The sequence below is a fragment of the Cariama cristata genome, unplaced genomic scaffold, assembly GCF_000690535.1.
Source record: "Cariama cristata isolate BGI_N322 unplaced genomic scaffold, ASM69053v1 scaffold5616, whole genome shotgun sequence".
NCBI lineage: Eukaryota > Metazoa > Chordata > Aves > Cariamiformes > Cariamidae > Cariama > Cariama cristata.
In genome coordinates, this window is record NW_009620272.1 from 14,580 (window position 1) to 29,701 (window position 15,122).

A 15,122-nucleotide genomic window follows, 5' to 3' on the forward strand; every position below is an offset into this window, starting at 1 on the left:
CCTTTTACTCGATTTTAACAGAGACCTGTGTCAGCACAGTTAAAAAATGCTGGCTCCTCTGCACAGATTGAAGATTATATATTAACCTTTGCTGGTTAGACCCGATTTACAGCTTCCACCGCAAAATTGTGTAATACTTTTAAAAGTGCTTTAAGCAGTATCAGGGTCAAGGATGTGGAGCAAAGTCCAGGCATGTGCAGGTTTTTACCTCTCCAGCATTTATTATTCCTTCGTTAGGTCTAAAAAAAGAGCTGCAGGGAGCAACCTGTCCCCTCTTGCACCTTCTGACCCCCAGGATGGCATCGCCCATGAGGAGCTTGCTCACCGACCCTGCCAGATACCTCCAGTCCTTCCGTCTCTTCCTTGCGAATTCGACTGAGCACCAGTGTATGCAAGAGTTCATGGAGAGGCAGCTGCCGGCCGTGATATCGAGGTAACATGGAGGTGGCCACATCGAGCTGAAAGACAGCCCAGGGCATGGTCTCACGGCGGTGGCGGGCTTGGCCAGGCTCGGGGGGCTGTCTGCGACGGGCAGATTGCTGTTTCCAGCCAGCCACCCCATCTGTAGGTCTCTGATAGGGCTTGGCTGAAGATTTCATTTGCACACACCGCTGAAGGGCTGCTCTTCGGGACGGAGCCTGCCTAGCAGGGAGGAGATAAGGCTGAATTGTTTCCTCGCATGCAAATACAACTTACCCTGAATCAACTCTAACACGTGAAAAATGCAGTAGCAGATATAACGTTCTAACATTAAATTTGACTGAAAGCATCTTTTTAAAGTAATATATTTGGTTAATATATAGCTCGCTCTAGTATGTGTAAATAATGCTCCTGCTTTGCCTGCTGGTGTGCATTTGTTGCGGGACCCCTCGCTTTTCAGGCTGGCTCGGGCAGCAGGCTGCTGGGGTCAAATCCTGGTTCTGAGGAGGCCCTTCTCTGGGCTCAGGGTTTTCTGGCTCTGCCAAAGCCTCGCTAAGGGATTTTAAATGTGTTACATTCTCCACTTTTCCTCCCCATTTTGCAAAATGTAAAATTTTCACAAATAGTTTTTAAGCTGCTGGTCCTGACCCAGGGAGGTCTCTGATTCTCAAAGCCCAGATATGGAGAAGGCATGTATCTGCTGCTGCTTGTATGCACTCGTAACAAAAACGGAACTCCCCTACAAATCGGCAAAATAACTGGAAATCAGGAATCGTCAAAGTGCAGAGTGCTGAATCTGATCCGTCCTGCCAGCTCGCAGACATGCTTGTACATGTGCATGTCGCATTTGATTTTGTCCTGCAGACTTCAGTCTTCATGAGATCTCCAGTGCTTCACAAAATGGATGTAGCCCTTTCTACTGGGTAGCTCTCCTAAAAAATATAAATAATGTTTTTCAGTATCGGAAATGGGAAGTCTACAATCAATGTTCTAAGCATCGGTGGTGGAGCAGGTATGCTATGAACTTCAATATTGATATGCTTTTCCCTTTTTTTTTTTCCAAAGAATAGAGGATTGCAAATTGCAGAAAGGAGCAGAGTGGGAAATAAGTCTTTTCTTGCAAAGTCAGCTCCAGCAGCAGATGGCATTAGTTGGTGTGTGGCCACATCATCTGAAAACAACTTGTGCCTCCCCACCCTGATTCTTGTATGTCCTCCACGAGAAACCTCCTTCTGCACCGTCACTCCTCAAGGGCAGAGAGAGGCTTGAACTGCCCCATAGTGTTTCTGTGCAAAAAAAAAAAAAGCAAGCACCATGATGTCTTAAATTCCTCAAAATATTAAACTTCTACTTGCGTTGCAATTATTCTCCCCTGTAACTGTTTACTGAGGTGGTAACTGCCCATCATTGCTGCCTCCTGCCCTGCTGTGCGACAGCCTGGGCTGAGCTCTGCTTTGCCTGTACGTACTTGCTGACCACAGTCAATGCAGAAGCCCCTCCTGGAGCCAGTCTCCCCCAAAACACTGGAGCTGAACATGAGTTCCAGCAGAAATCCAGAACAAATTAGAAGTCAGTCTCTTATCTGAAGTTCACTGGGTGGAGAAACAATACCAATAATATCAAGTGGCTTCTTCTCATCGAACTCTTGCCTAAATTCCCCCATAATTAAAGTTTGTTTTCTAATTGTGCTCTGCCCAGTAAGTCATCAAACTTAAATTTTATATGAACAGTTAGTTTAGTTTAAATGCTTTAGTCATACCACCTCCAAAGACTAATTCAGCTTTGTCAGTCTCTCTTAATAAGTAAAAATAATTGTAAGCAAATGGTGGGCTGTAGTTACAAAACAGACAGTGTGACAGAGTAGGAGCATTGCTCTCTAAACAAAGGTAACCATTCTTCTGCCAAAAAAATTTGTTGTTTCTAACTGGAACACTTTACTCAGTGAGGTACTTAACTCCCCATCCAGGAACACTCCAGCTTAGCATGTTGAACATTCAATCAATAACGTGCAGGCAAAGCTCATTTTGTGATGTAAAACCCCCAAAATCGCCAAAACCCTGCTGCTTGCTGGCTTGTTCCCACCACGGGTCCTTGGGAGGTCAAGTGGGAGCGAATTCCCAAATCCCCCAAGCTAACCCTGGCTGATGTCGGAGGGCAGTGATGGAGCTGCTGCCCCGGCCCTATCTACCCTTGAGCTTCGCAGGGAAGGAGCATGGAAAGAAAACGTTTCCTTTCCATTTTTCCACCTCGAGAGACAAGCAAACCATTTAATGTAGCATCATAACCCATTACACCCGCCCATATACAGCGCCTGCCTTCGCCTACTGCCTCTGCCTTATTAAGTTCACACTCCAGCGCGCAGCACTCTGTACCTTTAAAAACCATAAAAGTCATCAACACTGCTATAAAGTAGCAACTGTGCTATAAACTATCCCGTTACGTAAAATGTTTAATTAGAAACTTAATGGTGAACATAGTGGTAGCCTTTAAAAGGTAATTGTGTTGGAGAGTTTAAATAATTTGGATAGCCTAATTGCCAAATTGTTGATAATGCAAGCTGCCACAGATTTGACTGTAAAATGCCTCAGGACACTTGTTTGCATATAAAAGAGCTAACTGAAGTCAATTAAGGCTGTGGATTAAATTATGAATCAAAGGGGTGGGGTTTTTTTGGTTAAAAACAATACAAGGGTGGTTTGGTTACAGAAAAGTGGAAGGGAATATATTAACCTATCCGCATATGGAAATGTAAATTCAATTTTTTTTTTTTTATCAGGACCTGCACAGTCTTTTCACAGGGCTGATCCATTTTACAGAAAGTTGGTAAAGCAACCAAAAATCCAAATATTGCAGTAGTTCATTACAAATTCTGTGTTCCTAAATTTTACGACAGCAGCCTGCAGATGACTGGCTTTGCTCTGATTTTTCAACAGAATCCAGGGTTTGCACTGATAGCAAAGCTGCGGCTATTTCTGCTACTTCAGAAATTCAATTTCCCTCCCTCAAAGAACGTGCTTGCACAGATGCCATGTAAATTTTAGTGTTATTAGTCGCTTTAAGAGAGACACGTTAAGTCTGAAAATATTGAACTCTGCCTCACTTTCTATGTTAAATTCTCAGGGGATTAATGAGCAGATGAGTCCTGGGCTGGGGAGCCAGATTTTGACCGGCGGTGATGTGTGGTGGGGCCAGAAGCGGCTAGAGAGCTCTTAGTAGTGAAGAGCTACGGGGGAGGACCTGGTGTGCTGGGTTGAGCTCTAGGGAACACATTACAGCTGTTTAATCCCTAATATTTTTCCTTTTGTACCTCAAATCTTCTGTATAACGGAGCTGATGCTGAAGTGGTGGGAGCCCAGGGGCACTGAAAATCGTGAGGATGGGCAGAGGCCATGCAAATACAATGGAGGCCCTCCCTTCACAGTCCTTCAGCAAGGGTCTATCTGGCCATCAGGGTTTGCTGGGTCATCTTCCATTTGGCACATAATTTTGTTCATTTGTAGGGAATTTTATAATGTGGATATGCATGCAAGTGCAAGTACATCTTTCAGGACAAAGCTCAGTATTTGTCTGTAACACAGCCCCTGGATCTGTTATTCACCACAGTTACCCTCTGCTTCACTCTTTCTACCTTAATTTATTCTTCTGGTTTTTTTTCCACCTAAAATTTATTCAAGCACAATAAGCAGAAGTGAGCCCTAAGAAGGCTAAACCAGCCAGCGTGGTGTTGACCCTGGACACATGCCTCGGTCAGGAGCATCATTTCCCTGAGCTTCCTATATTGTGGATGGGGAAAGGTAGCCAAGAGAGATAGCAGCTCTTTTTAAATTTTGAAACGTTGGATCTATTGGTAATTCCACCAGTAAAATAATTCCAGCTGGCCTGAACAGTGTCCAGAGAAAACTATTCCTCACAAAAAAATTACTGTCAGCTCTGGGGTATTCTGTAAACAGGGGTTAGAGAAACACAAACGGTATGTGCACTGTTCGTAGTACTTGTGGAAAAAGTCAGAGGACACTAAAGACAAACAGACATGAATGTTACTTCTGATTCCAGAGTAAACACATATTCTCTTCTCCCTCACCCACATGGTAACCAGTGAGGCGCTTGGCTAAAAATGCTCTTACTGACTCCTAAGAAACCCTGCCAGGTTCTCTGGTGACTGAGGACCGTCAGAACCGGGACCGTCAGACTCATTTAGGATCTTCCGCGGGAGCTTAGACCACGTCCAGAAAACATGAGGTCAAGCCATGTGCATGATCGTGTCTGGTTTTCCCTTGGCACTGATGGTGGTAGGCAGAGAGAAGGAATGAAGATAACTGGGACTGATATTTAAATTTTTCTCAAATCCTAGAGCTAAACCTTCAGTGGCAATCTGCTGAGAATACAAAGCAGCTACATGTACCTGTGTGGTACATTTTCTGTACATGAATGGCAGGTGTCAGTCTTCAAAACTGGGGAAGTGATGATGGTGGAGATAACATTTGCCTGAGCTTTGCTTTCATCTTGTATTTCATGTCGCCTGCTTCCCTAGGTGAGATTGACCTGCAGATCCTCTCGAAAGTACAAGCCAGATATCCAGGGGTCACCATCAACAACGATGTGGTAGAGCCAAGTGCTGACCAAATCTTCAAGTACAAAGGTATTTTTACATTAAAGAAATTAAATTTACATTAAGTACGCTAAATGCATTAAAAAGAGTTGAAGGCTGGATGACCCCACATTCAAATGCTTTCTTGTCAGAATTGGTTCTTAAAAGTTAAAAATAGTCACTATTTTATGCTTTTTTTGCCATCACTGCTTTTCAACAATGTTCAGTCTTTCATTAAAAAATCTAAGTCTCTCACACTGCAAAGAACTCTGCGTGGCAAACGCTTGGGCTAGACAGATTTTAAAAGCTAAGCAAGGTGGGAACTGATGGGTGATTGTGTGGGAATAGAGTAAAATCACCGCATCTCAGGGAGTTTTTCTCCTTCAACTTGCACTGAATGAGGATCCTTCCTGATCATCAACATCCTTCCGCAACATCAAAGGGAAAATTTTAGTGTCTCATGGTAATTCTCGCATGTCTTAAAAATCGTTTCCAAATAACAAATAGCTAAACCTCACAGTGTTGCACTAAATTAGTTACCATCCTTTGATTTAGAAAACATGCAAAGGAAAGCAAGATGGATAGGAAAGACTTTTGCTGTGTGCTCTGTGGCTTAGAGCTTGTTTCCTTCCACCAACCCAAAGGTTTAAGCAGCATTCATGAAGGAAAGCCAAGCATTTTCCAAGGAGGACTGAATGTTAGCAGGGGTGCTTTGGTCAAATTGTTCTACAAAGCGAGCATTAAATATCAATCCGCAGTTTCGATTATCACTGGATTAACACCTACCAGGCTTTATCTTAGCAGGTAATTATGGTCTTGTATGGAGGTGACACCAGTACAGGCTGTGAGCAGCTCCGAGCAGAGCACACCTTGCCAGAAAGCGGCTGCTGAATGGACGTGGCGGTAATGAACGAACCTCGTCAGCAGTCTGAGTTGTTGGAAATCCTCCAAACCATAGTAAATACCAGACTGTAAAACCACACTGTAAATCTCCAACTCTAACTCTTTCTTAAGTCCTTTAAAATGAAGCATTCCTAGTCTGAAGCAAATGGTGGAAGTCGAAGGAAAGAAAAAAAAATAGTAACAATCCTTTTCTCCCTGCAGTGGGGGAGTTCAGTGTCACTGGAAGCATCAAAAGCTCCCAGGAAACGTATGATTTTTTTTTATATCTGACTCTATATCATGTGGACTTGATCTTTGAAAAGACGGCTTTCCAAAGGAGATTTTCCAAATCCCAGGAGCTTTTACCTTGATGGTAACCTTCACCTGAGATGGTGAAGGATGGGCAACAGAGCATCTGCTCTGTTTGTAAGGCAGTTTGGGCACTGGCACATAGCATTTCTGTCCTGTCTGGGCCGTGGACCATAGGCTATGTGGGGCTGGATTTGCACTGAATTTTCCTAGTGGTCCCATCACCTATCACCAATTAACTGGCAGTCCTATCCTACTTCAGCGAGTTTCTTTCAAGAAGAAAGTTAAAGAAAATATAAGACGTTGTCCTTATTTTAAGTTTTATGCTAAACTAGAAATGAAATATTCATCTGAATTTCTTTCTTTAAACTTTCTTATTTGGTAATTAATCATGTCCCCAGTAGGTATCATTAATTAGGTTTCTGAGCCCTAAGATTTTCCGGGGAGAATTGGAAACATTATCTGTGCCTCTGAGGATTCAGTAGTTATGTTTTCTGCCTAACCAGATACTTTCTCCTTGGGAAAGAGAAGCCAAGCTCACAAGAGAAATTTCATACTGGAATAGGCAGTGATGACAAACTGAGGTTTCTCTTAGCCTGTGTTGTACAACGGGGCTGTGTCAGATGATGGAGGCTCTCTTCAAAGCCCCATGGCCAGTCTGTGGCTTTCCTACATTCATGGTCCACGTCAAGTTGTTTGGTGACCATGGTCGGAGTGTTGGTGGTCTCGTAACTGAGCTGCGTTGCCATTGCCGGCACGGCACAACTGGAAGCAGTCCAGTTTTGATGGCACCAGTCAAGGGCACATGACCAGCATCTGACCCAGACAATCTGGGCTGAAGTCAGAAGAAAATTAAGGAAAACTTTTCAAAATGGTTCGGGTCATATATTTTGGCTTCAGATGAATCTCTGGGCAGAAAATTCCAATAATCAGAACGAGTTTGCCCTTTCTGAAATTTTGACTTTAAAAGCTCACCCTGGGGAGCAATTAAGTTTTCTTCCTAGTGCCTCTTCCCAGACTGTCCAGCAATTGAACTGAACCAGATTGTACCAGATTATTTGTGGTGGTGATATGAACTGCTGCTGAATGAAGCCTGAGTTTAAAACAGCAAATTATATCTGAACTGCAAGCGCCAGGGCCAGTGACTGATAAATGGAAGCGAACAGAGTAACAGCAGCAGCAGCATCTGAAAGGGGTGGCCCATTTCCAGCCATAGAAGAGAGGAGATAAGCACTGATGGAGCATTTCTCGTCTGTCTGATGGGATATGTCCTAATCAGAGCCCAAAAGGAGAAACATCATGATTAGTGGTGTAAAAGCGCTGGTCTTAGCAAATCATGTTGTTTGGAACATGTGTTCTGTAGCTAAGGTTCAGTCTGCCTTTGGGCCATTGAAGTTTTAAATTTATGTTAACTCCAGCGAAGCACAAGAATTGCATCAGGGCTAGCTTTGTCCTGGAGCAATCTCGAGCGCCAGGCAGGCGCGCAGTGAGATGAGTTCCATATGCCAGCAGATGGACATTAGTATTCCAGCATCCCCTAAACTATGAAATAATCTCTCTGTTTTGCCCCCATAAAAAGCAAAGAAATGCAGTCATGAACCAGGCCCTCGGTATAACTTATTCCTTGAATCCACTTCTCCAGCTTTCTGCTTTCATCAGTTGCTGTATGCACATAGTATCAAGGTCTGAAAACACGCCATGTGTCACTCTTTATACTAGTCTTTGCTTCAAAACATTACTATGCCTTTCACTTGAAGCAGTTGGACAAAACTGTGGGCTTTTGGAAAATTATTTGAACACAGCAGAAGCCAAATGTCAAGAGACAGGTCCTTGCTCATGGAGCAAAGCTCCTTTCCTCTCCCACCATCCCCATGACACATTCCCAGAGTGAACCATTCGCTTCCTCTGCCCTCCTCAAGCTTTTAATTGTGCTTCTCTCCAAAATAAAATCCCTTTTGATCCATCCTCAAGCCCCTATATTTGTTTGTTCGACCTCTGGAAAACCCTCCACCGTGACCTGGCTTCTGCTCAGCCACATGGGTCTTGTGTGGTACTTAAGTGAAGGGGCCATCAGCTCTTCTCCCATTCAGCACAAAATGTGCTGCTCATGGCCTCATAACTGTTTATCCCAGCCAACATCTTTTAATTCAGCTTGAGTCAGTCATGGGGAAGAGTTTCTTTCTTTATTTTAATCAGGTAACGACTAGAGGAGCCCAAATGAGGGTGCAAAGGGAAAAGCATCAGACCTTCTTAAGAATTCATCCTACAAAGACCTTTACAGCCCCTTTCTCACCTTTGGGCTCAAGGTTTTAAGTATTCCATTGCTGTGTTAAACTGGTACCAAAACTCTCTACCTAAATATGACTTTTGGATGTATTAAGGCTCTGAATGGAAATCGGTCCCGTATTTGCAATTGAGATAACTCTGTCCTGCCTTCTCCCATATTTCAGAGCGTGTGGCTGAGACATCAAACCTCGAGAACGTAAAGTTTACCTGGCATGAGGAGTCAGCTTATGAATATGAAAGTCGAATGAATGCTGAAAAGAAAACTAAAAAATGGAACTTCATTCACATGATCCAGGTAAAAGTCTCTGCAAAGTAAATGTTGTCAAAGACTTGGCTGTTAAAAGTATGCATGAAGTATGTGACCTCATTATCCACTCTAAGAGGAAGAAAGGTGAGTTTATTTCCCTGTAATTTAAAGTACTTAAGCATAAGTGAACTGCAAAAATGAAAGATGAGTTACAGCAAAGCAACTTTGAGCACAGCAGTCCTATTAACCAGGCTGTGGGTGGCAGTCAACTAAAAATACATATTAACTAGTGTTTTCAAAGCTCCTTGTCCTCTCTGTGAAATTGCCTTTGTGTTTCCAAGTTTACTGAAACCATTAGAAGCCATCTTCACTGCTAAGAACGGCAAATCTCTTTATCTCAGGTTAATCAACGAACATGAGCTTGGTCCTGGGAGCGCCAGAGAGCAGGCAAGGCAGTGACAGCCCTGAGCTTGCACTGTGAGCCCACTGCCCAGCGTTGTGCTAACGTTGTCTTGCCGTCCTGCTGCTCTTCTGTCAAGATTGCTCCCATTTGGTTTCTTTTACCCAGTGGTACCAGTTATAATATTCACCAGGACCGCATCGTATCTCTGTAAACATCTCTGCTCTTTGCAGATGCTGTATTATGTGAAAGATGTCCCAGCGACTATCCGGTATTTCCACAGCCTCCTGGACGCACAGGCGAAACTCCTCATTATCGTGGTGTCAGGTGAGAGCTGCTCCACCAGTGCTGCTCAGCCGGGCAAGAGCCGTGAGGACCTTTGGGGTTCCTGTGAGCTCAACATAGGGCGGCTAGAAACCAATGAACGTTTTTATTTACAACATCCTTTATCACCAATAGAGGTGAACTACGGCTAGAAACCAATGCACATTTTTATTTATAACATCCTTTATCACCAATAGAGGTGAACTGGTTGAGTAATAAATGGTGTCTACTCACCAACATCCATTGAAATCTGCATGCCATCTAAATCTGCGCAGCTCTCTGCCGCAGGTTGTAAAGCCAAAGGCTTTGTGAGCCAGCAAACCCGCACAAAACATCTTTCTCTCGCCCTCTGCCCTTCCCCAACCTACACCCTGGCCGGTGATGGAGAGCAGCAGAAAGCCCCGCAGCAGGCGAGAGGCTCCATCCCACAGCCCTCGCTCACAAGAGTTCCTTCAGCCTTTGCTGTTTTCTGTAAAAGACTTTTCAGGTTGGGCAACTCATTATCTCGCTCCCAGAGACTTGCGGCATTAAGCAAACGTCTACGACAGGGCTCGGCTGTGCCATAGAGCAGGTGTTAGAGCACATATGGTTCATTTTCTTCTCAAACTGCCCATTTCCTTAATATCATCATTTTGGGTGGAAAACAGTGTTCTTAGGCTGTTTCAGATCTCAAAGAGATGCTCTGTGGTCAATCCAGCAGGAAAATGCAGGAAAAGAGTAAACAACCACCTTTTAATACTGCGGGCAAGGTACGCTAAAGATATTGCAATGGTGGGGTCTATTTTGACTCTAGAAAGCCTTTAATTTGCCTCACAAGCTATGGAAATTTCAGTTGTGTCAATAGTCACATCTGATAGTTTTGTCAGGGATGTTAAGGGTTATTTGTTCAGAGGTTTGAGCTTAATTTTTTATTGAATTTGGCCATGTCTGCAAACTGTAACATGTTTGATTAAGTTGCTTTTTTGGGTTCATGAAATGTCCACAATGAAGTGACGCTTCTCTGACCTGAATTTATTCAAACTATTTTTCTCCAAATGTTTTTTGGTTTAAAGTGTTTTCAAGTAGTTCACTACAAGAAATCTGTGTTGTAAATTATCTGAGTTACTGTTCTTGTTCCTTGGCTGAGCGAGAATATATCATAATATCAGACTATTGCTGACTACCTGAGTTTAGTTAATTGAAACTCTTTTCCAATTGTTTAGCCTGTCCCTTTGGATATTCACGAAAAGTGAATACAGGGAGGAACACGTGTCTATTCAAAATTAATGTGATTAAAGATCTGAATTCATGAAAAGTATTTGAAGTCCTCTCTGGGCCAGGTGACTCTCTGTTTTCTGATGGAGCAGAATGGAGCAGAAATTGCTGGGGCTAGCAAGAAAATGGGAGAGAGGAGTAGGGCTCAGAATAGCAGAGAGGAAAGGAAGGGGAAAACCTCAGGGGAAAGATTATAACGAGGGGAAGGAAGAAGTGCTATGAAAATGAGCACTGAAGTAAAAAGAGGTACTGAAAGATAAGCAGAACAAAACTCGTTTCAAAAAATGAAGGTAATGGTATCTCCAACACAAACACATTAGGATGTGTTAATTAAAAACCAGTCTGGGAATAGGATTGGTAGGAGAGGGCTTGGTCAGTCGGTGAAGGTTGCAACCCCTCCTGCTCCGTCCCTGCCGGGAGAGCAGGCGAGTTGCAAGACCTACACGGTGTTATTCTTAACACATTTAAAAAATCTGTTTACATCGCCTTGAAAACAAAAGTGGTGCCATATGCTGAGCCTATTGAGAGCTATTATAATAATGCTGCGTTCAGGTAGTGTATAATTGCTCGGCTCGGAGATGGCACTGAGTCACACAACACTGACACCAGCAAATTTGCTGCAATTAGTGCTCTGCATTCCATTTCCACCAGGTGAAAGAAAATATTGTAGCCTCTCTTCTAAACATCAAACTGTTTATTTGACTATAAATAAGCGTTTGCAGATAAAGCATTTGCAAAACCACTGAGCAACTGGTTTTAGTAGTTATGGAGATTTATAGTCATAACCCTCAAAAGCTGCTCATTAGGCTTGAAGTTATTTTCATCCTGTCCAGTCATTCTGGATGATCCTTTTATAAACGATTTATAGCAGAAATCCTGCATCAGAGATCTGAGCTGAGGGAAAATAAAGATGTGAAGACATATCTGGGGAGTTTTCAGCTTACCCAGCTGGTTTTCTTTGTAAAACGTCCCTTGAGGATGAGAAAAGGTGCATGCACAAGCGTGGGCTTGGCACGGGCTCAGTTCTGGAGGTGATTGCAGTGCTACAGGAGCCTTTTCCTTCCTCACTCTTCGTCTTTGCACACCCAAATAGTACACAGCCGAAACACCCTTCTGGCACCACTGGGGAGATCTGCTTGGAGTGAGGGGCTGTCCTCTCATTGCCCATGCCCAACAGCATGGGAGTATGATGGGAGGGAAGGATGGAGGCTGGGAGGATGGTGCAGCTTCATCCCGGGCTCCGTCCATCTCACCCTTTTCTCCACCACACATCCAGCTGCATGGATAATAAAATCAAGGTTTTACACCCCATGTATTTCATGTAGCAGAGAGGTAGTTGGCTGGTAATAAGTTTTGATGAAGCTCACGTGTAGCTCAACAACAAAGTAATTAGGTGAAGGAAGAGGAGAGGATTTAGTCTTCCAAACAGGCAGCTGAAATGTAGGGAATAGTTTAAACCGAGAAGATGGCACTGAATAGCTAGCGTTCAGCATGTGGTCTACAGAAGGATGTCCTTGCGAGATACTGCCTATGTGCATGAAGCAGAGGGGTGCAGCATGTTGGTAATGGAAGGGGGAAGGATTAAGTGCACTGAGCTGCTCTGGCCTCAGCTGGGGGCTCGGTGGGAGGTGCTGGAGCTCCAGGGTAGGTACCGTGTCCATCCCCTCCTGCAGCCCCCAACCCTGCGGCACAGAAGCAGGGAGCAGCTGTCTCGGCCATGCCCCAGGACACACATCTCAGCTCTGGAGAGATCCCACTCACAATGACGACAAATGCTAAAAAAACCAGATGATCAAAAATTTGTTCAGATAGTGTTTTTCCTTAGTCTTGAGCATTTTTCTGGTGGTTTTTCGCTCAGAAGCAAGCGGCTGGGAAACGCTGTGGAAGAAGTTCGGGTCTTCCCTCCCTTTAGATGATCTCTGCTCTTATGTTTCCTCTGCTGGCATCAAAAGGATACTGGATTCAGCTGGACTGAAGTACCAGTTCCACGAGCTCCCATCCCACATGGACATAACCAGCTGCTTTATTGAAGGGAACAAGGATGGGGAACTGTTGCTGGATTTCCTGACAGAAACTCGTGAGTTTTCTAAAACTGCTCCTCCTGAACTAAAGCATCAGGTAATGGAAGAGTTAAGAAAACCTGAATGCAGTGAAAAAAGAGATGGGAAGGTCCTTTTTAATAACAACCTCAGTGTAATAGTGATTGAGCCATGAGTTAACCTCTTCTTGCTTCTTGATCTAAAGCAAATAGATACAAATTGTTAACAGCTGAAATATGTTTTTCATACTTTACAAATGGCTTAGTTTACTTCAGTACTGATATATAATTTTTAGAGCCTGTTAAGAAATCAGTATTAATAGTTGTTGTTATAAGTGAACGTTAATACCGATTAATTCTGCACTAATCTATGAATGTGTAACTCACTAAGCAGTTAATTGTGCTTTATGGTATGGATGTTGTATAATCAGATGCAACTCGGACCACCTACTCAGGCACTGCAGAAACCCGATCATTCCCTAAGAAATAATCAAGAAGTTGGTTTCATCATCTTCATTTAAAAACTCTCTGCAGATCAAATAAGCAAATTGCAACTTCTCAGTGCAGCTGGCAAGAGTGGAGGCTCAGAATGACTGACCATTTGGGTGGCTGCTCAGCAGGACTTCTCGAGCTTGCTGTGACTTCAAGATCTCATACCTCCAGTTACATGCAAGTGGCCTCACACCTTCTACACGTTGTGATGGTTGCCTGTTCGTGACTCCACAGCCAACTCCATTTAATGACATTTCTTCCCTCTCCCTACATTTTCACTTTATTTTTAGCATGTTGCATCTGCAGAGTGATTTGTGGACCAGGTCCGTATTGGCACTGCAAGAGTAACCATTAAAGATGGTTGAGGCACAGCAGTGGTAACAACCGTCCTGGAGAGGTGGATTTCCCTAATGAGCCCTGAGGCAAAGCCTTTGTTAGGAATCAGCTATTGCTGTCACATAGTGTTTTCTGGTATTTTAGCTAAGCACTCAAACCTCCTGGTCACAGCCTTTCACTAGTCTGGCAGCAAGGGCCATGCGTGGAAAATGTAAAAATAGACTCTGATGCCAAACCGGACTTCTCGAGCTTGCTGTGACTTCAAGATCTCATACCTCCAGTTACATGCAAGTGGCCTCACACCTTCTACACGTTGTGATGGTTGCCTGTTCATGACTCCACAGCCAACTCTATTTAATGACATTTCTTCCCTCTCCCTACATTTTCACTTTATTTTTAGCATGTTGCATCTGCAGAGTGATTTGTGGACCAGGTCCATATTGGCACTGCAAGAGTAAAGCGATTAAAGATGGTTGAGGCACAGCAGTGGTAACAACCGTCCTGGAGAGGTGGATTTCCCTAATGAGCCCTGAGGCAAAGCCTTTGTTAGGAATCAGCTATTGCTGTCACATAGTGTTTTCTGGTATTTTAGCTAAGCACTCAAACCTCCTGGTCACAGCCTTTCACTAGTCTGGCAGCAAGGGCCATGCGTGGAAAATGTAAAAATAGACTCTGATGCCAAACCGGCAGCTTTTAGTGGGATTTGTTTCATTTTCAACGGGGTCATGTCAGATAAACCTGTTCAATGCACAGTATAGGATGTTCAGCAAGAAGGTGCTTCACCTCCTCGGTCCCTTCTCCACGTGGGGCAGTCTCCAGTCCTGTAGTTGATGCATCGGTTTTGCTAAATGATTTTACGGTTTTAAGAAGTGTTATGCTCTCTACAAGGCACAATGCACAGTGGAATACAATATAGTCATTTGAATGAATGTAATAGTCTGAACACTCAATTTATTCAGCGAGACAGGTGTGATTTCTGACAGTGGAATAATTTGATTCAGTGTTGAAATGGTTTATTTTAGGTAATGCTTTATGCTTTATTTTTGTATATATATTTTTGATACAATATAGATTATTAAAGATTTGAAGTGATTTACAAGAGAATGTATTAGGCATTAATAGTGGTTTATATTCATTTTACTGTGAATTATTTGAAACACACACTTCTCCCAGTGATCAAATATTAATTCCAGTGTATTTTAGAATGTTTCCATGATATTTCTCAGCTGTTGAGTAGAACAAAATCTATTACCGCTTTTACAGAGTGGTATGTACAGATTCCCGCATTAGAAGACCTCAGTATATCTGGGAGCTGCTGCGGTGACATGCCAAAGCAGGAAAGAAAATCTCTCATTAGGACAGATTGCCGCATGCATTTGTAATAGGAAACAAATTAAAGTTACAATGATTTTCATAGCTCTTTTGTGCTGTCCGTGACCTCTTCTAAATGATGCGTGTGAAGGAGGTGACCGCTGAATATTGCCACATCAACCCTGTCAGGACTGACATATCTTTGGGAGCCACAGAAATGCCAGAACAACAACAA

At 43.4% G+C, this 15,122-nt stretch overlaps 1 protein-coding gene across 1 annotated transcript; it reads left to right on the forward strand.

The window, feature by feature from the left end:
• The first annotated feature begins 296 nt into the window (after positions 1 to 296).
• Positions 297 to 12,924, forward strand: HNMT (histamine N-methyltransferase). The gene is made up of 6 exons (XM_009701556.1): positions 297 to 433; positions 1,380 to 1,432; positions 4,952 to 5,059; positions 8,650 to 8,780; positions 9,366 to 9,459; positions 12,569 to 12,924. The coding sequence occupies exons 1-6, from the start codon at positions 297 to 299 to the stop codon at positions 12,922 to 12,924; spliced, it is 879 nt and encodes a 292-aa protein (XP_009699858.1).
• Positions 12,925 to 15,122: the final 2,198 nt, after the last annotated feature.